Here is a 23024-nt window from a genome sequence, read left to right as displayed (position 1 = left end):
TTTGATTTGTGTAATCGGTTCAGACATTTCTTAGACAAAATGGGGGATTATTCATGTCTACAATTGTTAATGTAAAACTGACAAATCAAAACTTCCTTTCATACAGTAAGTCATTTAATAATAACATGCACAGCAATTGAAAATTACGGTCAACGGCCATGTTTCACAGAGAAACAGACTGATAGTATTGCACATTCAGCCAAAAAATCCCAACTGGTTCTTCAGCCATTCTTCTGTCAAGTCATCAGCATTTCTTGTTTCAAAGACCTCAAAGTAAAGGAGAGAATTCAAGATATCAATGCTACAACACCGTGAAGACTGAAAGAAGTTCAGAGATATTCAACAATACTCATGAATAAGGTAGAAGAATGAAAACAAATGCATCTAAAAGTGCAAATAATCTGCTAAACATGTTGCCAATCAACTTCAAAATAATTGATCATTTGGTTTTATAATCAATAATTGTCCCATTTTAATGAGACCAGCATACCAGTGGAGTCATAACGGACTACAGGTCATCGTTTTGAGTCCATTACCTTTGTGAGCTCTGCAGCTTGCACCAGTCGAGTCTTGCTGCCTGCATACATCATCTGTTGCGATGGCTTACATCCTGTTCAAACGAAATTTACATTATTCCAAGAGAATCGGTAATTTGACCGGTCAAACACTCCTCAAATCCAATAAATGGATGGTGACAATCACTTTGAATGAAGTGAATTTCAGACAAAAGGAGACACCTGTTCATTTAACAGCTAAGCAGAACAATATGAATCAAAGGAGGAAGATTACTTTTGATTTAAGGTACTGTTATTACTTACCCATTGGACTGGAGAATATGAAACACAGAGGGTAAGACACCCTTCCATCGTCATGGACATATTTGTAGCTGTAGACCATGAACGTGCAAGACTGTCAAGGAATTTAAGACTTTTTTCAGCTTTAAAACACTGATATACTTTGTGTGAACTTAAGAACTTTGCTCTATTCTTAAAACGGGATAAGAAGGATATCTGGGTTGCCGCTCTGGGAGTTCATCTCTCAACTCATCCAGGGAGATGTCCTAAAAGACAAAGTTCATTTGACTTGAAATGCAGAATACCCCCCCCCCCAAAGTACTAATTTGACTTGCCTCATATTCCTCTTCAAGGATAACAAGCTGTTTCTCCATGTCTATTTTCACTAAGAAATGAAAAAATGATTATTTAGGCTTTTGTTTCATATTTGTTTGTGCACTGATATTCATAAGGGATTTGAATTTGTGTCGATCGACCGATAAATGTGTTAACATTCATCAATAGTATGATACTTACTGAGTATGGCAGCATTGTTGGTCTCTTTTCGAAATCTAAACTTTTTCAGTTTAGCTTTCAGACTTTCATCCACTTCACACACAACCAGAGAGCTTGACTGCAAAATGGTGTAAAAATATATCAGTCAAAATGTGTCAGTCTCAGAAATATTAAAACATGTCCTGATGCTCCTGATAAAGTTATGTGGATTGGCCTACAGGCCATAAATAGAAACAAAGAAAATGGAGTATGAGACATTGGCTCCATCTGTTCCGATGTTGAGATTTCTATCCACCTCGCATTAAACATTCATAAAACGATTATGACATATTGAGGGCAGGAAATGCTTTTGCTGCGACATGCGAGAATGTAGTTTCCTGTTTGAAAGTGTGCGGCAGACGGTCGACTTGTGTCACGATGGTTCACGTACAAAAAAAAAACAAGACACAAACATGTATGAATGACAGTTCATCAAATCCAGTACATTTCAAAAGAAAAGCAAAATCTTTCAAGCAATTGCATCAGATTCACCTACCATTCTCAAAGGATCCTGTTCTGCCTTGCTGTCTTAAGGCGAGAGGGCCTTGTTGAAACAGGCAGACTTGCGAGAAACTGACAGCTACTCTCACTGTCAACCTCCTCCTGATGTCAGGGGAGTGCAGGCAGCAGTTTGTGCTTCCTGTTTTCACAACACAGCTCAGCCCAGTGTTGCACAAAACAGTCTCACCATCTTGTTTTATTTATGTAACGCAATATGGAAAAAAAAAATATGCAGAACAAACCTATGAATCTTCGTGTGACTGATGAGATTGTGTTGAATGGTTCCACACAGTTTGAAGTTGAAGAAGCACAATTTGACTCTATGTTGTCTATCACAGTCATTTGTGTGATATCATTGGTGAGATTAGGGTTACTCTCACTGACCATTACCACACAGGGATGGGCATCAAATAGAAAATTGCAGAGCTCCAAAGCTTCCTCAGATCCTTTAACTAACAGTAGAATGATTGTACAATTTATTACGTATAGAAACATATGCAGTAAAACGTAAGCTACGCTAAAGTAAAACAACTTCATAAAAAGAAGGTTCCTGTCACAGTATCATGTTACTGTTACTGCTCTCTACTGGTAGAAACTTTCGGCATGTTGCAGCTGCGGCCCCACCCCGATCAGTGACATTATATGCTTTAAACACATTCAGACCAATGCAACAGCAGTTATTTGGTGTTTATTAACCCTGAAACAGAACCCACTTTGTGGACATCTTTGTCTTTATCATGAATCCTAAAATGATCTCTCGTCCATTTACAATTTCAAAAGGTGGTTATGTCTGATATGCCTCCCTCTTTCACAGGAACTATTCCCTATGTAATTACCACTTGTTTTCTCTGGTGCTGCGACAATCAAAAAATGAATGACTAGATCATAGGAACATTTTCCTATGATCTAGTCATTCATTTTTTGAACTGGCACAAACGTTAATCCAAAGCCTTTATCAAGAGAACAGGCTGTGTGTTCAAAGGGTTGGTAGTTGTAGAGTTGGTGGTTCAAATTCCTTGGCTAGACTAACTCTTCTAGCTTCTCCAAAGTGAGGTTTTACTGCTTTAAATCATTGTAAATTAGGTATATTTAGGTTTAAGTTTTTGTCAGACAAAATGGGCAATTTTAGGGCATCACCCTGGGCCTTGGGAAAATGCAATGTCAGCGTTTATTGACGTCTTCTGGTTATCATGTTTTTTTGCCCATAGTGCCGACTTTTACTTCAACAAAAAGACATTGTGTGTTTACCAGTTACTTGATGAACACGATATAAAGCTCATGGGCCTATGCAACATGTGTTTACATATCAGGGTGGAAGCGATACTTTATTTACTAGACAGTGGGAGGAACAAGACATTGCGTACCGTCCAGACGTGTGACGTCTACTTACGTCTTGCGTCAACTCAAAATCGAAGTAGATTTCTCCAGGCGTACACTCTTTATTTTCTGCATTGCAATAAACATTTTGTACATAACTTCTTTAACATGGCCTGTTTGAAACCGCGGGAGCTTGCCGCTGTAACGGAATACCCTTAGGAGTACCTCGTATGGGATCGAGATCTACGCTTCTTTCAGCTAAGCTAACGTTATTGCATCTGTTAGCAAAACTTGCTAGCTAAGAAGCTAGCGCTAGCACTTAGCGATCCCTACCGTCGAGCTAGCTATGCAGTAGCACGTTAGCCTAGCTCGCTAACCAGTGACAACTGACACAGGTAAACAACAAACCTTTTGAGTCTGTTTATTGTTCATCACAACTAACATAACTCCACACAGTTAACTAGCTAGCTACAACCGACTGTCGGTTAAACGTGCCTGTTTGCACCGCTAAGACTGGGGTAACAGTTAGCAACAGCGTTAACGAAGGACTAAACAAATTCTGAATCCCTCATCGCTTACTCTGCTGGTCGAGCTGGTGATGGGGGAAACGAAGCTCCCTAAAGCACTGAATCACTATGAAGCAATTGTGTGTTTAAAATGTTTTACTGTTTCGAAGCATTTGATACAATCAAGAATGTCGACACCTGCTGGCTAAACCCTTTGTACTGCATTTGTATGGGTGGATTAAGTCGGAGAACCATGGTGAAACACTGAGTTCGTTACCTTAGTTAGTCATTTGACGCTTTCATTTGTGCTATTTTCACAGTAACACGTTTTTAATCAAAAGGTCTACAGCGAAATATTAAGGCAGTATGGGCAAAAACATCCCGTATTCAAAACGAGCGCAACAGCTCACTTTACGAGGCCTCGTTTGGGGTGGTCACGTGATTTGCTATGAAAAGTCGAGTTGTGTTATTGAGAATAACATAATTAATATGTTATTAAGAATAACATAACTGGACCAATCTAACTCTGGCTATTTGCTATCTATTGCCAGGCCCCCGGGTTTAATGTTTCCCTGTCTCGTAGGGATAATCATGACAACTGTCTTCTGACCAAAGCCTGTCGTCAGACACAGGGTTGTTCTTCAGTCAAAATATCTCATGACAGTTTGAATTGATGGCACTTACTAGTTTTGGCATTGAACGTTAACATACCCTTGCTTGTTAGTGATCATGTTGGTGTTCTACTTGTCTTCAGTAGCGGATAAACAGTGACTTATAATTAGCCAACCTGTTGTAAATGCAGTGCACTGAAGACAGTCCTCAGAAGCCTATTTCAGCGGTAATGACCTGGACTCTTATCTTTTGGATTAAGCGTTTGGCACTCCTTCTGTGATCGACTTGCGCCCTTGTCATTATGATAGGAGTCTCTATGAGTGCTAATGTTTATTGGTAAAGCTTATCTCAAATAACACTTGCAGTTACTGATCCCTACCATTATTTGCATACCATAAAAGGTGGAAGCAGTGTGTCTTTCCTGTATTGGTGTGTGCTATAATCTCTTATTTATGTATGAGTCTACCAAAGTGTTGCTGTAAGTTCAGTTTGTCACTCACTGAAGCTGATGATCCATCTCCATCATGATGCAAATTATGACTCTTGTTTGCGGCCTTCAGGCAAAAAACAACATATGTGACGAAACGAGACTGTCTTGATATCATATTCCAGCACTAAGTCTGTGGGATGAATAGATCAACTTAATCCGTCAAAGCACTCGTGTTTATATATAAACGTGTGGTTGTTGTCATGCTGAATGCAGTAAAATTAGAAAATATATATATATAAGTTATATATATATATATATTTATATTTATATTTATATATATATATATATTTATTTACTTAGTAAATATTGGGTTGGTTTATATTTTATACTTGATGTAGACATTGGCTGAATTGTCATTTAAGATTTTTCTCTTTATCTGTTTTGTTGATTTTGATAGGGCACAGATGATGTGATCCTGAACATGCCACAGTGAAAAACCAAGCGTTTCCTGTTTGTGTCGCTGCCACCTACGATTGACACACTTAATAAAGCCTCACTTCACAAGACATCTTCCCCAATAATCTACACGGCATCCCTGTCTGCAGCTCCTTCTGCACCTGAATCATGTGAGGGCCCCTCGGTCCAGTCTGAGGGGATCCCAGGACTGTTGCAAATACGACCCCGCTGTGCGGGGTGAGACTGAGCCTGTCTGTGTCTGAGAGAGAGAGCAGTCTCTCCAGTACACCCCCCCCCCCCCCATCCACACATTCCTGTTCTCCTCACCAAGGAGACACGCCATGATGTTCCGAGACCAGGTAGGTATCCTCACAGATTGGTTCAAGGGCTGGAATGAGTGTGAACAGACGGTGGCACTGTTGTCCCTCCTGAAGAGGGTGTCGCGCACCCAGGCTCGCTTCTTACACATCTGCCTTGAACACTGGCTGGCAGACTGCACAGAGATCCACATCCTCGAAGCTGAGGCCAATAATGCAGGTAGCTGAGAGGTTTTCTTATTGTAGGAGTATTGTATTAGATATTATTGATTATCTCTGATTATAAAACACTGTTAGTTCTGTCTTTTCCTAAAACTAAACAAACTAGAAATTCAAAATGAATTGCCGTTGAAATTCTCTGTTTGCCCTGTGTCGTCAGCAATTGTCAGCCAGTGGCATCAGGAGCCAAAGGAGAAGGTTGTGTCTTTGCTGCTGTCCCACCTGCCTCTGCTGCAGCCGCGCAACAGCGAGGCCAAATGTGAGTACATGAAGCTGCTGCAGAAGGTGTTGAGTCACACTATCGAGAGCAGCCTGTTTGTGGAAGAAAGCAGGCAGCTGCTGTCCTACGCGCTCATCCACCCGGCCACAACACTGGACGACCGCACCTCTCTGGCTATGTGGCTAAACCACCTGGAGGAGCACCTATCCAGTGGCTACGCCCCCCGTCCCCCGTCTAGCCCCTACCACCCACGCCAGGGCTCAGATGAGTGGCCCAGCTCTGCCGAGGCTCTGGACCCCGGTCACGCCTGGCACGACTCATCCAGCACGTCTCCAGCGGGCCAGAATGGACACATGTCCTTCCCAGGGGGGATGTCCTCTCCCATCAACAGCAATAACACAGGTAATGTTTGCCCTTCTCCTCCATCTTTCACATTGGGGGAAAACATAAAGAAACAACCCAGACACCCCCCATATTGTGCAAACAGTGTGCTTGTTGTTAAAAATCTTAGAGTATTCACATTTCTTAAATTTCTTTCGCACAAATTCCCCAGAATTCCTGTGGTTTCTCATACATCCATTGTTTCTCTGGCCAGGTCTCGGTGGACACATGCAGCCCAGCCCTCTGAAGAAGTCCATGTCCGTTATTCCTTCCAGTCCCCAGGCTTGCGTCTCCGAGTGGGTCAGCCAGGATGACATAGGGGGCCGGCAGAACTTCATTCTAACAGACCACGCACCCCTTTCGCCCCAGAGCAGCGTAGCCTCCTCGGGCAGTGAGCAGACTGAAGAACAAGGCTCCTCTCGCAACACCTTCCAGGAGGATGGCAGTGGCATGAAAGGTCAGAGTTCATTACCTAATTGAGCCAAGACCTGCAGCCGACAGCTGTGGTGATAGAAGCCAAAATGTAACATTCATCTTTTTGTGTCCCTTGCCTGTATTTCTTTTCTAGATGTTCCTGCATGGTTGAAGAGTCTCCGCCTACATAAATATGCATCACTTTTCTCCCAGATGACCTATGAAGAGATGATGATTCTCACTGAGCACCACCTGGAGTCGCAGGTTCTTAAGACTCCTTACAACGTACTGTACACTGGGGCTTTGATCACTCCACCCTCCTTATCAATTTTAAACATTACTGTCCTCGAACCTGATGATACATCAACTCTCAATGAGGCATGAAATTAAGCGACGCACCCTACGGTTATATTGAGCCAGTCACACATACAAATAGTGCGATCTTGCCTCTGCCCCTTGGCTTTAATGAAACAAATGGTGATTAGGTTTGTTATGTAGTAACTGTATGAATTGCACAGTGTTTTCACATGAAATGACTCGTCTGCTTCTCAAGGCATCTTGTTTCTTTCTTTCTCTCTCTCTCTCCCTTTTTAGAACGTCACTAAAGGAGCGCGGCATAAGATCGCCTTGAGTATCCAGAAACTGCGAGAGAGGCAGAGTGTGCTCAAGTCTTTAGAAAAGGTAATTCAATGGCATTTTCGCTTGTACTGATTAAAAAAAAAAAGTACAGAGTATGTACTCGTTGACGATCATGTGACCCTTGATTTAGTTGCATTGAGCAATTCCCTTTCTGCTCGTCAGCATAGAACATGTTGAAATGCTGAGCTACAGCTTGGATATCTTCCCGTCTGCACACAACACCACCCTTAAACCCAGAGCGAGCTCTGAATAGCTTATACACTGATGTTGTCATCCCATGGCAGGATATTTTGGAAGGGGGCAACCTGCGCAACGCCCTCCAAGAGCTACAACAGATCATCATCACACCCATTAAGACCGCCAGCCTCCCCAGTGCGGCGCAGATCGCCCTAGACGCAGCCACCTCCCCGTCAGACGCCACAAAAACAGGAGCAGACAAAGAGCCGGCCTCAGAGGGCTTCCAGTCCCACAACCCACCTCCCTGTGATGGCGACTCCTCCGCCACACCCATCTCAGACGGCGACATTGCTGGACAGTTCACCCGCGTCATGGGTAAAGGTGAGAGTAAGATATTTTTGAGTACACGTAGATCGACTCCAGAGGCAGTTAGACAGATAGATAGACAGATAGATAGATAGATGTAAACTTTAGCAGCAGCAATTTACAGAGTAAAATAAAATATACATATGGAATGCACAATATCTACAGTACAATAAAATAACAGAGCAGATATTGAATTGAAGGAATCGATTAGATGAATACAAAATAAAAAATAAGCTAGAATAGAATAGAAAATAGAAATGCACAGTATATACCATGAATATAGTGGTATTAATTCAATACAATTAGCAACTAGTAAACTGAACTAAACAACCTGGACAGTAGAGCCAGGATCACCAACAACAAGCAACAGCCGTGTAGCGTTGTAGTCATGTGAAGGACGACGATCTGGCCCGAGGTGTTTTATTATAAAGTCTAATAGCAGTGGGCAGGGCACATAGTTATGTGTTTAGTCCTAATAGGAAGCACTAACAAAACATACTGTTACGACATTTTATGCCCATTTCAGCATTCAACATAAAACGCATAGATACTAAATAATTTATCCATATCTACCCTCATAAGAACATTTATCTCTCAGCTCCATATCTACCGAATTGATATTAACATACATACCCCGTGGCTTCTTTTTGTTTCAGTGTGCACACAGCTGCTGGTTTCACGGCCAGATGAGGAGAATATCAGCTGTTACCTTCAGCTCATTGAGAAGTGTCTGACACACGAGGTGAGAACCTGAAGATACATTTTTCATTTGCTTAATATATTTATGTCGTGTGTGTGCATGCATTTGTGTGTTTTATGAAATAGCATAAAGACAACTTTACATGAATTGTTAGTAATGGAGAATCTTGTAATCATTTATAGTATTTTTTCTCTTTAAAATGAAGAATAAAACAGGTTTTTTTCCTTTCCAGAAGGATCTGTTAATGCTCTTGGAAATTGAATATTATTTGTTCTGCTGTCTCTTTGTCTGTGTCAGGCCTTCACAGAAACTCAGAAGAAAAGGCTGGTGTCCTGGAAGCAGCAGGTCCTCAAACTGCTCCGCCTGTTCCCTCGGAAAGCTATGCTGGACATGCCTGTGTACCGACAGAAAGGGTGAGACTCGCCCTCGTTACCGTTGGTCTCCTCCTCCAGAGAGGGAGATGTCGGACCGGCTGAATCTTACATTCTCCCTGCACTCGTCCCTACTCTCTGATTTTTACTTTCTCTTTCAAATGATAACTCGCATTGAATTCTGATGTTTCCTTTTTTTGTTTTTTCCTCCAGCTGGACCTATGGGTCCAACTCGCTCCCCACAGCAGGCTCTGTGAGTGGAGTTGTAGGGCGGCGGGGACAAAGGCAGTTCCAGATGACTCCTCGTGGACTCCCAGCGGGACGCATCGGTCTGCTGAGTCCCGGTGGGATCGGGGGAGCATCTCCACGCCACACACTCACTAATCCTGCGCTGGCAGGCCAGGGTAGACAAGTCAGTACTCCTGTCAATGGATCAGCATTTTAACACCAGTTTGTGACACGTGTAGCTTGCCTTTAGATTGTGGACAAAGCTGATGGAAATATATCAACCGTGTTGTGTTTTATTTAATTTGTTTGGAGACTTTTTCTGTTTGTTTTTTAAAGTTACTGTTTAGAACTTTTAACAGGTTTTCCTTCAATATGTGCTTTCACTAAGTCTGAAGGGTTTGACCTGCGTGATGACATGTCTAAGGAGTCATAAAAGGCCAGAGTAAACATTTGTTCTGAAAGGAAAACAAGTGGAACAAAACAAGATACTTTGGTAGTTTAAGCTGTACACACACACGACAGTACACGGGGTTAGGAATCACATTTTGATATGAATTGATTTATTATCATAGCTTGACGGGCTTCTGTTTGGAGTCTGAGGTGAAAGATAAGCAAACCATTTCAACGTTCCAGGTTGAGTGGCATTTGCGTAATGAGAATTTGTCTTTTCCCTTTTTATAGAACCTGTGGTTTGCCAACCCTGGGGGCAGTAACAGCATGCCAAGTCAGAGTCGCAGCTCTGTGCAGCGGACCCACTCACTCCCGGTTCACACTTCCCCGCAAACCATGCTCATGTTCCAGCAGCAAGGTATTGTATGAGGTCAAGCCTCTTTCATTCTTCTTGAACATGGTGTGTGTGTGCGCACTTACTCACAGTCTATCCCAGGCCCACCAGGAGCGTATTCAGATGTTGTGCCTAAAAAAAAAAAAACTTTTCGTCCATATATATACAGTATCTGACAGCTGTGACGGGTTGTTTCCTGTCACATGACATGCGATGAGCGCTGTAGCGTTCCAAAAGTTGCACTATTTTTATCTCGGGGCACAGCTGTTGTGCCCTGAAAATTAAGCACTTTGGAACGCTTGTGCACCTCGGCGGAGTTGCTCTTGCTTTCGACCGCGCTTCCGTGCATCTACATCGACAACATTGGATTTGAGGGTGCAATATCTGGCTTCGGTGGCCAATCACGTAACCGGCGATCCAGAGCTTCAGGACCATGCCGTGAGGGAACAACAGACGTGAATCGCTGTACAGTCGCTTGGTGTTAATGGGCCACAAAATGACACATCACTGTGCTTAGATTGGTGTGAATGCAGCCTAAATCTAGTGTTACCAACATGTTGCTTATCTGGAACTCCTTTCATTTTTCAACAAATACATTTTTTCAAGCTGAACAGGAAATGATTTGGAATTGGGAGATTTGACTCTGCTGGTGAGTTTTGCAATAATAATAATAATGCCAAACCAGAGAGCTGCTCTCCCTCTGTGCCAGGGACAAATCGCCAAGACAGCTTGGCGGCATGTTTCAGTAAACAATCTGTCACCTCGTACAATATACATCAATTTGGATTGCTGTGTCTGCTGTGCCAGGTGCCACACATGCACTTTGTAGATTCATCTGTCCTGTTATTTTTCAGTCAACAAAGGATGTTTCCACAACAGCGCATCCTGTGTGAAAGCAAAAAAAATCCACAACTTGTATTAAAACACCAATGTCACTTTCCATGTCTACAGCTTGGGGCGGTGGATTATTTTGGGGTATTTTTTTGCCTTCACTGGATAGATCGGTATAGAAACATACAGGAAACAAGGGGAGAGGGGAGGGTATGACATGTGACAGGTCCTCGGCTGCACTTGGAAAGGGCTGTCGTAACCATATGGATTTGAATAACTCCATCATAGACCCTCACCCTCAGTCAACCAAGGAATGGAACAGACACACGAGGATAGAGGGAACATGAAAGTAGACAAACTGACATACTGAAACTAGTCCACTCGGATGATCTTCCAGTAACTTCCTTCATCTCTATTTTATTAAAAGACGTGTTCCTCAATAAAGAGACAAAACAAAAGTACATCAAAAGAGTGAACCCGTGTGTTCTTCTGGAAACTCAAAATGATCCAATTCAACCCTATCTATGCATAACTCATCACTGCACAGTCTTGCCACTGAGGATAATTATCAGTCAAGGGTTAAACTTGTCATCGCTGCCCTGTGTACTGAGGTTTCACCTTTAAGCTTACTCGTGCTCTGTCCCTCCTCAGACCAGTATTTTATATATATATATATATATATATATATATATATATATCATGTCTGCATCCACTCGGGACTAGTTCACCCCTGACATCATAAAACATCTTAAGTGCGTCTTGAGTGGCCGCTTGTCATCACGGTTTGGTTTGTAAGCGAGTGAAATGTAAGCTGTGACTCACGCTCAACACAGAATACACTTGACTTTAGCCATGCAGCTAGAGTACTATATTTACATCGGGAAACGTCACGTCACATGTTTCATCCAAGTGATTTTCATGTTCATTGTTTAAAAGCACGTTTCAGCAGTCGTTATGCATCATGCAGTCCTCTCCACAGAAAGCTTATCTGGCAGTCTATTGTTGGGAAATGTGTGAATAGTGCAATAATGCATCTAGCAATGAATCACATTTTTTGATGTGAGGAAAACATCGTGATTAATGAAGGGTCATACGTGTGCTGTTAATAGTGTTGTTCAGCAAAAATCAATGTCATTTCACATAAGGGGGTCTTATTTTTTGTTGTTTTGTCTTCTTTTTTTTGCAATGATAAAACTCTTTCAAACTAATTCCACCATCACCCACTTTGTTTGATTCAAAATGAGGATAAACTTTTTTGAAGGTCTATTTTAATGATCAACTGTGTGTGTGCACGATTATTGACAGGTTAAAGTCGAATCCAGAAGTAACTGCGAACTCTAATCGACAGTCTGAATAATAACATCCCGCAATGTTTTCATTTCCATTTAATCGTTAGAAATAATATGGTTTCCCGCTGCATGCAGTTTTCATTGTGTCAGCACTATTTGCCTCAGTTGGTCCTTATTAGCGGCAGATACAGTACGATACATCTTGTTTTGTTTGTGTGGCTGGCAGCAGAACTGCTCGATGCTACAGTCACCTGCTGCTGATTATGATCAGGTCAAAGAATAATGAACATTGCATACACACACCAGTTATTCATCAGCACACATAAACTGGGTGTTTTCCCCTTAAACCAGATATTACATAGTTGTGCACTGATGATAGAAAAATGGCAAATAGATCCTGGTTGGACAGTATTTATTTGGAAAGAGAATATACATCTGCTTTTGTAAATTTAGAGTGTGAAAGAAATTGGCTTTCTGCCAATCCTGACACGAATATAAATTCCACTTCTACTTCCTGTGGACTAAGATTACATTTTTTCTTCTCATTCCCACAGAATGCCAAGTTCCGGGTGCTGACCTGGAGATCAACCCCACGCTGGAGTCACTGTGCCTCAGTATGACAGAGCATGCCTTAGGGGGTAAGTGTCCCCAGCAGACCGGCACTAAATAGGCCACCGGCTGGCAAACCTCCCACTAAACTACCAACGAGACGGCGACAGCTTTTCATGTGTTATAACTAGGCCACGAGAGAATGGATCCAACCAACACCAGGGAAAGCAATACATGCTAATTTGTTCACACGCACGTTCTCCCATGCAAACAGAGATGGAAAAAGTCTGTTGACTTTTATAATTCATATTTAATTAGTTCTATTTGTGTATTAATTTTTAATAACATCTAAATTATGCAATATCCTTAGTCAAGTCACAGTCGGGGTGCTCTCACAGAGAGAGAGAGAGAGACACATAGGCTTCCCTTTGTGCATCATATGGTGTCAAACACATGCTGAGTATTCTGTGACTGATGTAGAAAGGTATCCCTGTTGCATGATTTTTTTTTCAGATGTAAATGAAATTCAAGGCATTTAATCTATTTTCCTTCCTTTCTCAGAGACAGATAAAGTTACTGACATAGGTACGTAGCATACGCTTAGTTTAGCCGAGTTTGGCTTACTTTCTGGATGTCCAACATTAAATGGTAAACACACTGGAATTTATCCACAGATTGCTGTTCAAACAGCACAACAAACACCATTTTGTTGACATACACAGCACTGGCAGGTGAACAAATGCATATTTTGTCTCCAAAGTAATTGGGAGGATATTGTATGTACTTTAATTCAGCATAGTGCTGCTATTTATCTAGAAACATATCTAATAGATATAAGATATACTTCAATGATTGACATACCATAAAACATCCATTTAGACGTTAAAAAGGCATCAATAACTTTTGTTCTGGCCTTGGGAGAAGAACCACTCCTTTTTAAGGATGAAATGTGTATTTTACAATTTGTAAATGTCTTGAAACATATTCATTCCAATCTTTTTCCTCAGATGGAACCGACCGGACATCAACAATATGAAAAGAAGAAAGGAAAAAACACACTTCAGTTGAGGCCTGTTCAGTTCCTCATCACCCAGCACAAAGATATACGTATGCTTAAAGAAAACCAGGCAAAGCAGTCACTACAAAATGACAAAAAAACTGTGTATATGTTCTCTAATATTTTTGTACTTTATTATATACAACTAAGTTTATTAAAAATGGAATACAGATGATTATTATATTGCAGGACAGAAAACACAAACAAAAAAGAAGCAAAGTGCTCCATGTCACCTGCAGGACTGTGACATGCCGTGCAGAGGCTCAGTTGGCTGTGGTCTGAGAGGAAAGCGGTGGATTGGTGCTGTCTTAAAGGGGTTCTGTTCCCTATGAGTTACTCTTCTTTTCCTCCTGCCTTGGAGCAAGGCTTCTTTCCAGAACACACTGACGCCCACAGCCCCTGCACCACATAACATGTAGATTCAGAAAATGTCCAGCCAGAAGCAAGGCACTTTTATGAATTGATCTCTGACATCAGCCACCAAACTGTAATTGGGCCTAGGACACAGTCGCCAGTACACTTCCCAACCGCCCCGATTGTTCTGTAACCAGTGCTAGTGAGGGTTAGTGTTGGGTTGAAACTTACAGCGTTTCTCGGTTCTTTTTATCCGCTCTTGAGGACATGGTTTTGTGGCAAAAGGAGGAAAGAGAGGACCAAAATAATTGAGTAAACGCTTGTATCTCTACCACAGACATGCAACACGTAGTGAAAGCAGAAGTGACTGTCCTCCTCTAAACGTCTACAAAGCCAAAGAGACGGGTTGTGCGATTGTTTATTTGAGAAGGATAGTTGTAGTGAGCTGCAACAGAATGGCTCTTTTTTTTAAAAAGAACAGCAGACCGAATAATTTATGCCAGCTGCAATTTTGTCTGTTATTTTATGCCCTACTACATGAATGATGATGAATCTCATTTTGTGCCGAGGAAGTCCCCGAGGGGTGAATAAGGGCCGGTGAGGTATGTACTGTGCGAGAGCTGATTCGATATTGAATTGATAAAAGCGAGGAGGGTAGAGTGTTTTCCATTTACTCACTCTAATGCTGGGTGAGCAAACTAAATGAAACCCATCTCAACCCTCTGGCCTCCTCATGATTGGCTCTGGGAAATCGAAGCTGGATCTTGTAATGAATGCTCCAGAGCGCAGCGCCTCACCCTCTCGGTGCCCTCTTCCTCAAAACAGCCAACATGGTGATTTGATGAGTCATACTTTTTCAAGGTGCTTTGACGGTGTCCATATTTTTCTGTTTGTGTCTCAATGCGTTTCAGTCTCAGAACCCTAACATTATCATGTGGTATCAGTGTTGAATCCAAAAAAAAAAAAAAACTTGTCTTATACGGCCTCTGTCTTTGAATGTGGCAGAGCGGAGGTGCATGTGTGTGTGTGTGTAATATGGTCTTAACTTTTGGATCACTTTTTGGTTGCATCATAAGGCAGGGATAACCATTCACCTTTTATTTCAGCAGAGCCATAGGAGGTCTGTCAAGTAAAGATGGTTATTTACAGATATCTTTTCCAATTGTATTTTTTACTCTCCCTTGATATTGATAACTTATGCTTATTTTCTATAATCGCATGTTTGGCCACACTAATACAGCACTGTTGTAGATAGAGGACATGGTGGTTGATGCTGAGCCGAGTCACCCAACAGCTAAGAGAGCAGAAATCTTGCAACTAATGTTGTATATCTATACCGCCTAAATGTCACTGTTTACATCTCTCTGGGATAATGCCCAATTCATGTTATGTGATGTCATGAATACTCCATTGTCCCACTATGTAACGCATTAAAGAACTGACGCCTTCTCGCACATGAGCTGGCTGGGTAGAGCCTGAAAACAAAAGCCTTCTACCCCCTTACATAACCCACGGACTCCGTCTGAGTCTCAGTAGGGTTTTTTTCAAGTGAGATCCGAGGCATGTAACGCCTGCTTTTCTGGTGATGCGGTGACAAGAGAGAGAATTATCTTTCCTGGCCTTGTTATTGAACTGTTAACTGTCATGTCCCGATAAACTGTTCATGTGGTGCCTAAAATGCACAGCTCCAGCATCCTCAATATGTTGAATTAATGGTCTTGAGTAGTATTCTAGTGATGGATTTCTTCAGAGCAGGCTCTTGGATAGATCTGACTTGCTAAAAGCATCACACTCATGCCCGCAAGGGACTTCAGAGAGTTAATGCAGACTTTAAGACTCGGCTATCTTTTTTGTTTTTTTAACTATTCACCATCCTGTATATCACGTCTGTTATGTTACAAATGGCTCAGATGATCCTTTTCATAGCCTCTAGCTTTGGACGGCTTACATGTTGCTGCAAATAGACACAGAGGTACAGTGCAGCACATTTCTGCAAGTGTCTGTGTGCATAATGAAGATGCAGCAGGGTGTGACGACGCTTATCTGAGCCACAAATCATGTGATTGTGAGTAAACAGAACACTAATAACAGGCCAAGGAATATGTTTACTCCATGTTTACATTCCAGCGAGGCATGAAATGAGTAGGGAAATGCACTTCACGAGTTCAGCCTGGTGTTTTTTTCACATACCAAGCATCCACTAGGCGGTACAGAGCCTGTGTCATATGGAGACGTCTACCAAGTGTACCCACGATTGTGTTCATGTCCCTGCCAGGCTTAATTATTGAATAAATGCTGCCAGCTGTAGGCTACATTGCATATATTTGTCTTGTACAATTTATATTTAATTCTAATGACTCCCCAGACATTTTTCTAATGTTTTATGAACTTTTTGCATCCCATGCTTACTCTACTTTTTTACTGTCACCCATATGTGTGAATGGTCTGAAGTGCAGCATCCGCCGGATCACTGACAGTCCAAATAAAGAGGTTCAGTTCTTTTGCAACTTCACTTGTGGTTTGTCTTTGTGTCTGTTTACTTTGCTACACAAGCTACACGCATTTTAGCAGCTGAAAAAAAATCTGCTATCCGCTTTTTACATTACTCTCATTTGTCGTGTTACAGACGCCCTTCATGTTCTGACGTTCCCATAAAAAAATACCCGTAATTACTTTTTACTTCCGGGTTGCACGATGTTAGCATTTCATTTATCAAGCTAATATGAGCTAGCCGCATTTTTTGTTAAGGCCATTAGTTTATCCAAGAAGAAACGGGAGCTCCTTCGTCGTCAAACTTCATAACAACTGCTCGGTATGTTCACAGTCTGTGCTATGGTTGAGAAAGCTCGATATAAGTTGCCATGAAGACAACATAACCTGCAGCAAAGAGTACCCAAGTTAGCAGATAGCTAGTGTTAGCTACCCTGCTTACGTAGCCTACCGAGCATAAACAGCTAATGTTAGCGTTACTTGCTAACGATGTTAGCTTATTAGCTAATGCTAATGTTATAGCTAGCGTGGAAGTTTCCACCATAAAGGGGGATTTGAGTCGACGACTTGCCTCAAACAATTTGACATCTCGAAAGTATTTAACCCTAGCAAACGTTCGCTCAAGTTGAGTGGTAAAAGTTGGAAATTATTAATCGACTGTTCACTTTAAATACTAGTTGACGTTCTTTGAGAGAGAGGAACGAGCTCCATCCCTGATCATGACCGGTTATTATCCATTTGAAAGACAAAACACCTCTGGAGAAAACCTCAGCTGATTAGAAGAAGAGCTGAGCATCATAACTAATAATACTTTCAGGGAAATCACATTTGATCTGAAAACTTAAACCTAGTTCCTTGTTAGGTACAGGTTTTCGGCTGTGTGCTTTAGGCAGGGTATATACAGCTTCAATGCAGTTGGTTTCATCTGTCAAACTCTAAACCGGGCCAGAAGTTGTTTGCTTCTATGAGTTCTCAATATGTTCCAAAATGCCTTGAATTCAAAGAATGTGCTTGACCTCTTCTCCTCTTATAGACTACTCAAAGTGTCTAAAAACTAGAAGCACAATTCAACTGACATTAAACCACAAACAGCCTCCAAAATGACAATACAGTTGAATCAATTAGAGCTGCAAAGTTAAGTTAATTAGCACATCAACAGAAAATTTAAGTTTGACTATTTTGAGTGAAGATTGATCAAATGACAAAAAATATGTGTGAATTTACTGGTTTTCCTAATCTTCAATGATTTTGTGATGGGTATTTTTGGACCAACAGATTGATTGATAAAGAAAACAATCAACAGATTAAAATACAATGACAGTGAACACCAGTTGCAGCTCTGAAACGTACACCACTCTTCAACATTTTTAAACATAAACTGAGATTATGACCTTCAAGAAGGAAACATGTTGAGCAGAGCTGTTGTGTTGGATTGCATCAGTTTCAGAAAGGCGTTTCACTATGAATATGTTATCTTAAGAAGTTAATTGCCGGCTTTAAGCAGAACTCTCATTTTGTTTTGCAGGTCGTTTTAACTCTGTGACCAGAATGCACGGACAATTATAATGACGTCTCAAACAAGGAGTGTGGATGGGAAACTACCTGCCAAAAGCTAACTGCAATTACAAATCATCCATTGGCAACTCCCCGGAGTGGCACAACTGTTGCTTTTTCACCACATAACTCATCATGTCCTTACCAAAGGAGTCGGGGAACCGAGGTAAAGAGCGAGAGAGGGGGGCCCGTCCGAAGGTGAGACAAAGCCGGTCAGAGGAGAGACGAGAGCCAGGCAGTCGACGGAAAGGTGTGAAGGGGAAGAAAAAAGGCCTCGCTTCCCATGAACCAGCAGCCGAGAGGCCGGTCAGCGATGGCTTTGAGTACGGTGAGCTGTTGAGCGACCTCGAGTCCAGGGACCAATCTTCCTCCTCGCCTTTGAAGGAGAGTTTGCAATTGCAGGGGTTGGAAGCCATGGCCTCATTTCTCGGACAAGAGCGGGTCACGTCCAGGCCGGGACTGGGAACAGTTGGCTCTGCTGCAGAGACAGCTGCACCCGGTGAAGGTGAGAGCAGAGGGTCGAGCAGCAGTCGCACTCTCCGGCAAAAAATCCAAGATGCAATGGGGCAGTGTTTCCCAATAAAGACGCACAGCGTGACGGCACCGGGTCCGTCTCCACAGACTCTTCCCTCGGCTGCCTGCGCCTCCTCGAGGCGCAAGATCCACCTCAGCGAGTTGATGTTGGACGACTGCCCCTTCCCTGTAGGATCGGAGCTGGCTCAGAAGTGGAATCTCATTAAGCAACACACAGCCCCCATTACCCAGCCTCCCTTGCTTGATTCCCCAGTGGTGTGCATTGCCCCTACGCCAGCCATGCCTACTGTGGTGGAGGACGTAGATGACAGGTTGCGAGAGCGCAGGCGCATCAGCATCGAACAAGGTGTCGAGCCACCACCCAATGCAGAGATCCACACATTCGAGGTGACGGCCCAAATCAACCCCCTCTACAAGCACGGCCCCAAGCTGGCTCACGGTATGAACGAGTTGGCCGTGGCCGACAGAGCCTCCGTTCAGCAGCAGCAGCAGCTGCTCCTCCAAAGACAGCAGCAGCACCACCAGCTCCTTCTACAGAGCTGTTTGGACACTCTGGATGAGGTGGTGGCCTCGGCCTCCGTCCCCGCCTGTGACAATACAACCCCCGACCCCGTGGTTGACCCAGAGGTTACAGCGACCAACGTGCCCGCCAGCGCCATACTTCCTCCGGCTGAGGATCACAAATCTCACGACGGCTACCGCATTCACACACAGATCGATTACATTCACTGTTTAGTTCCCGACCTGCTGCAGATCACCAACCTCCCGTGTTACTGGGGGGTGATGGACCGCTACGAGGCAGAGACGCTGTTGGAGGGGAAGCCCGAAGGCACCTTCCTCCTGCGTGACTCTGCCCAGGAAGACTACCTCTTCTCCGTTAGCTTCCGCCGCTACGGCCGCTCGCTACACGCGCGCATTGAACAGTGGAACCACAATTTCAGCTTCGACGTGCACGACCCCAGTGTCTTCCACGCTCCCACAGTCACGGGATTGCTGGAGCACTACAAGGACCCCAACTCCTGCATGTTCTTCGAGCCCTTGCTGTCCAACCCCATCCATCGCGCACAGCCCTTCAGCCTGCAGCACGTCTGCCGAGCGGCCATCAGCAGCTGCACCACCTACGACGGCATTAACGTGCTTCCCATTCCAAATACTTTGAAAAAGCACCTGAAAGAATACCACTATAAACAGAGAGTACGTGTACGTCGAATGGACACCTGGTGGGAATGAAGAACAACAACACAAACAGATTAAGAGAAACTACAAAACACATTTTTAACGCTCCCCGAACTGATGGACCCTTGTTACTCACTCTATCCGACTGTGTTAACCTACACTGCAATATAGTTATTTATTTTATGTCTTAACAATTGTACTAATCTACACTGATGAGACAATATGTAATCTCACTGATCTTGCACACTTTAAAGTTCTTTATGCTCAAATTAAACAAAGTTATTTCGATCTGTGACCCTCACACACTCTTTCCAAGTGTGACTAAATCAGCTTAATAGTCTCACGATGGGGGGAAAGTGTCCTAGTGTCAATTGAGATGATTATAATCAAGTTGTTCATCAGTCACGTGCTGAGAAGGTGGAATACATCCTGACACGGTTTCCTTCTTGTTATCGCGGCGTTGGAGTGCAGCACGTTTGAAGAATGAATCCTTGATTCTCACGTTGAGCTCAGGGCTCATTATAATGGAGTTGAGAGGTAGATGCACATGCAAGCTGTTAAAACGTGGAAGGATTGCTCTCGATATTTATCACACATTGAAAGGTATGAAAATGCTCTCATTGGTTTTCAGTGTTGGGGTTTTAAATGCAGGGAAAGATGCAATGTGCGATGTTGCACAACTAGCATGTTGATGAATATCTTCTGCTCCGATTCAACATCATTGAACTGCTTTGTTTTCAGCTTACTTTGTGTAACCATCTGTGGTTTCATGCAGCAAGTGCCAGCGGTCTTATTAGTTTTTGAAGTAAAGGATCAATGTGGCCTTGTCAGCAGCAGGTGAAGCAGCTGTATTATCAGAATACAAATGAAGCAGAGACATTCACGGACCTTATGTTGCTCAAAATCGGGCTGTTGAGGTTTCCAATTCTACGTCTTCCTTCAGTCCAGAGGGTTCATGTGTCTTTTAAAAAAAAAAAAATAGTGTGATGAAGACTCAAATCCGTATAGGGGAAAGAAAAATCATGTGATACCTCCTGCTGTGCATCTTTTACAGAGATGGGGTGTCGACACACTTATCCATTCACGCAGTTCAATGACAAAATTACCATAATGATTTAGCACTGATGAATCCTAATTAGAGAAAAAAAGAATGAGTGGAGAAATTATGTTTTTAGCTTCTTTTTTTTCCTGGAGATTGACATTAAGTCAGTTCCACAGACAAAAACCTACAAGCTCTGAAAAGCTCTGCTAAAAATACCTGAAGGCAGAATATGAACCGAAGTCAAGGGGCAAATGCTTAAAGTTCAGTGAATTGAAGTACAGGATCAAGCCAAAGCTAAAAGGACCAATATATTAACGAAGAGTATACAATAAGGCTCCCTTTTCACTCTCTCGCCAATGGACTGCAAATCTCTGTTTTGTTGATCAAATACTGATTAAAATATGCATTTTACTATTATTGAAATACCAAAATGTACACCTTTTTATAGAATAAAACTATCGTTGGGGCAGCACAAGAAACATTTGCATGTTTGAATACAACACAATCTCCACAGCAACAGCAAGTAAAATGCATTTCATGCTGGACAGACTTTCGTTTGCCCATTACCTTGGACTTATTCAAAGATTAATTGCAAGATTTACCTCTGCGGTGGAGTCATCTACTGCTGTATGTGAACAGCATTTTTGTATTAATTAAAATACAGGAGAGAGACCACACCGCTAATTGTTGTGTGCACTAAGTAATAATCACAAAAGACAACCGTCCCAGTATTAATGGGGAACCGTGGAGAATGGATCCCCGATTGTCTTCTGAACCACTGCGATGCCGTTCTCTCCTTGAGCTTTGATATGGAGAAGGCAAATCATCCATGACAAGCACTAATGAAGCGGCTATAATTTAAACATCACTGCCAAGGCAGCATTCAAGTCTGCATTCAAAATGCAAAAAGTCAGGACCTCTGACCTTTTGTATACCGAATTAAGTCACTATAAAAAAACTAAACGATACAATCAGATTTACTGTGTTGGAAGACATTTGACCTGCCATGCATACATCAGTGCGGGCCACGCTGGGAACCTTCTTCACAAGCAATTTTAGACCTTTGACGCCTCTGGGCTTCTGTCTTGTTTTTCCCAGCACACAATACAACACTGCAATGTGGTCAGCCTGGCAGATACGACTTTTAACTCTTTGTTCTCCAGGTCCCATCGCTAGATAGCTGAGCCCAGGATGTGTCTGTAATTCCCTGTGTGATTATTTGGCACTAGTTATTGGTTCAACTGGTACTCTTCCAACAAACAGTTTACAATGAATTGCTCGTATAAGCATACAGAGTCTTGGCGTAGTTCTTCTTGGGAAATTTATTGGACATTATTAGGAAATAACAGACTTGCAAAATAACGTGTTACCAATTCAATAAACGATTACACAGCTCAATAATTCTGCACATTATCTTCACAAAGCAGCACATGCAGATTAATAGTATATATTTATATTACACAGCGTTTCCATCAATGTGAAGAAATGCTGTATTACATCAAGCACAGCAGGTGGCTGCAAAGAGCTTCAATGTGTTCGCTACACGGGCTGCTCTCAGACTCAGACTGTGGTGTGTGTGTGGGTGTGTGTGTGTGTGTGTGTGTGTGTGGTGCATAGAGATGGCGGGATGGAGTGCGGCTGCTGCAGCGGCACTCATCACCCATGCAGGTATTACAGGCCCCGGGGGAAAATAGGACTTTTCTTTGCCTGGATCAAGGTGCCCAGAGGGACAGCATGCTCAAGCAAAGCTGAAAGCTGATTGGCTACACATACTTAGTGTGTTTGTGCCTGTTTGGTCTCCCCCCCCCCCCCCCCTCCTATTGAGGGAAGAGCTTTCACTCTGAGCCTAATCGCTACAGTTGAGCATTGTGGGGGTGGAGAATAAGCTCGGAATGTTCAGAACACCTGGGGACAATTACTTCTTCATCCTCACCACCAGAGTATCCTCATCACCAGAGTATCTTCATCACCAGAGTATCTTCATCACCAGAGTATCTTCATCACCAGAGTATCTTCATCAACAGACTATCCTCATCACCAGAGTATCTTCATCAACAGACTATCCTCATCAACAGACTATCCTCATCACCAGAGTATCTTCATCAACAGACTATCCTCATCATCAGAGTATCCTCGCCACCAGAGTATCCTCACCACCATATCTCAGCATCACAGCAGACGA

General features: G+C 42.7%; 3 protein-coding genes across 7 annotated transcripts; 2 read left to right on the top strand and 1 right to left on the bottom strand.

Annotated features, from left to right (window-relative positions):
• Positions 1–10: 10 nt before the first annotated feature.
• On the bottom strand, positions 11–1955 carry gmfg (glia maturation factor, gamma). The gene is made up of 7 exons (XM_079271484.1): positions 1825–1955; positions 1311–1407; positions 1130–1179; positions 1011–1060; positions 819–901; positions 537–610; positions 11–267 (listed from the first exon to the last, which is right to left on the bottom strand). The coding sequence occupies exons 1-7, from the start codon at positions 1825–1827 to the stop codon at positions 196–198; spliced, it is 429 nt and encodes a 142-aa protein (XP_079127610.1). The 5' UTR covers positions 1828–1955; the 3' UTR covers positions 11–195.
• Positions 1956–3249: 1294 nt separating this feature from the next.
• Positions 3250–16365, top strand: samd4b (sterile alpha motif domain containing 4B). 5 transcript variants are annotated; one of them, XM_079272368.1, is made up of 15 exons: positions 3250–3541; positions 5152–5687; positions 5847–6308; positions 6502–6744; positions 6856–6965; positions 7296–7382; positions 7625–7898; positions 8540–8625; positions 8881–8996; positions 9168–9366; positions 9864–9990; positions 12641–12724; positions 13197–13220; positions 13310–13366; positions 13643–16365. In XM_079272368.1, exons 2-15 carry the CDS (start codon positions 5492–5494, stop codon positions 13669–13671), a joined length of 2094 nt encoding a protein of 697 aa, XP_079128494.1. In that variant the 5' UTR covers positions 3250–3541; positions 5152–5491; the 3' UTR covers positions 13672–16365. The 5 variants fall into 5 exon arrangements, with proteins under 5 accessions (XP_079128494.1, XP_079128493.1, XP_079128495.1 ...); XM_079272367.1 differs by having other exon boundaries at positions 6856–6986; XM_079272369.1 differs by lacking the exon at positions 13310–13366 and having other exon boundaries at positions 6856–6986.
• Positions 16366–16743: 378 nt separating this feature from the next.
• Positions 16744–20193, top strand: socs9 (suppressor of cytokine signaling 9). Its single transcript, XM_079272512.1, has 2 exons — positions 16744–16858; positions 18062–20193. Exon 2 carries the CDS (start codon positions 18226–18228, stop codon positions 19852–19854), a length of 1629 nt encoding a protein of 542 aa, XP_079128638.1. The 5' UTR covers positions 16744–16858; positions 18062–18225; the 3' UTR covers positions 19855–20193.
• The last annotated feature ends 2831 nt before the right edge of the window (positions 20194–23024 follow it).

This window comes from Melanostigma gelatinosum (genome assembly GCF_949748355.1).
Source record: "Melanostigma gelatinosum genome assembly, chromosome: 7".
NCBI classification, from domain to species: Eukaryota; Metazoa; Chordata; class Actinopteri; order Perciformes; family Zoarcidae; genus Melanostigma; species Melanostigma gelatinosum.
Note: the sequence above shows the minus strand (reverse complement) of the source record. Positions and strands in the feature narration are given on the sequence as shown.

What these genes read in the sequence shown, in the direction of transcription:
- socs9 (XM_079272512.1), top strand. Translation starts at nt 18,226, where the DNA reads ATGTCCTTACCAAAGGAGTCGGGGAACCGAGGTAAAGAGCGAGAGAGG.
- gmfg (XM_079271484.1), bottom strand. An exon ending in CATATTCTCCAGTCCAATGG is followed by an intron (nt 611 to 818) that starts GTAAGTAATAAC and finishes TCGTTTGAACAG; the next exon opens with GATGTAAGCCATCGCAACAG. An exon ending in AAGCTGCAGAGCTCACAAAG is followed by an intron (nt 268 to 536) that starts GTAATGGACTCA and finishes CTTTACTTTGAG; the next exon opens with GTCTTTGAAACAAGAAATGC.
- samd4b (XM_079272367.1), top strand. Translation starts at nt 5,492, where the DNA reads ATGATGTTCCGAGACCAGGTAGGTATCCTCACAGATTGGTTCAAGGGC. An exon ending in TTCTTAAGACTCCTTACAAC is followed by an intron (nt 6,987 to 7,295) that starts GTACTGTACACT and finishes CTCCCTTTTTAG; the next exon opens with AACGTCACTAAAGGAGCGCG. An exon ending in CCTGTGTACCGACAGAAAGG is followed by an intron (nt 8,997 to 9,167) that starts GTGAGACTCGCC and finishes TTTTTCCTCCAG; the next exon opens with CTGGACCTATGGGTCCAACT.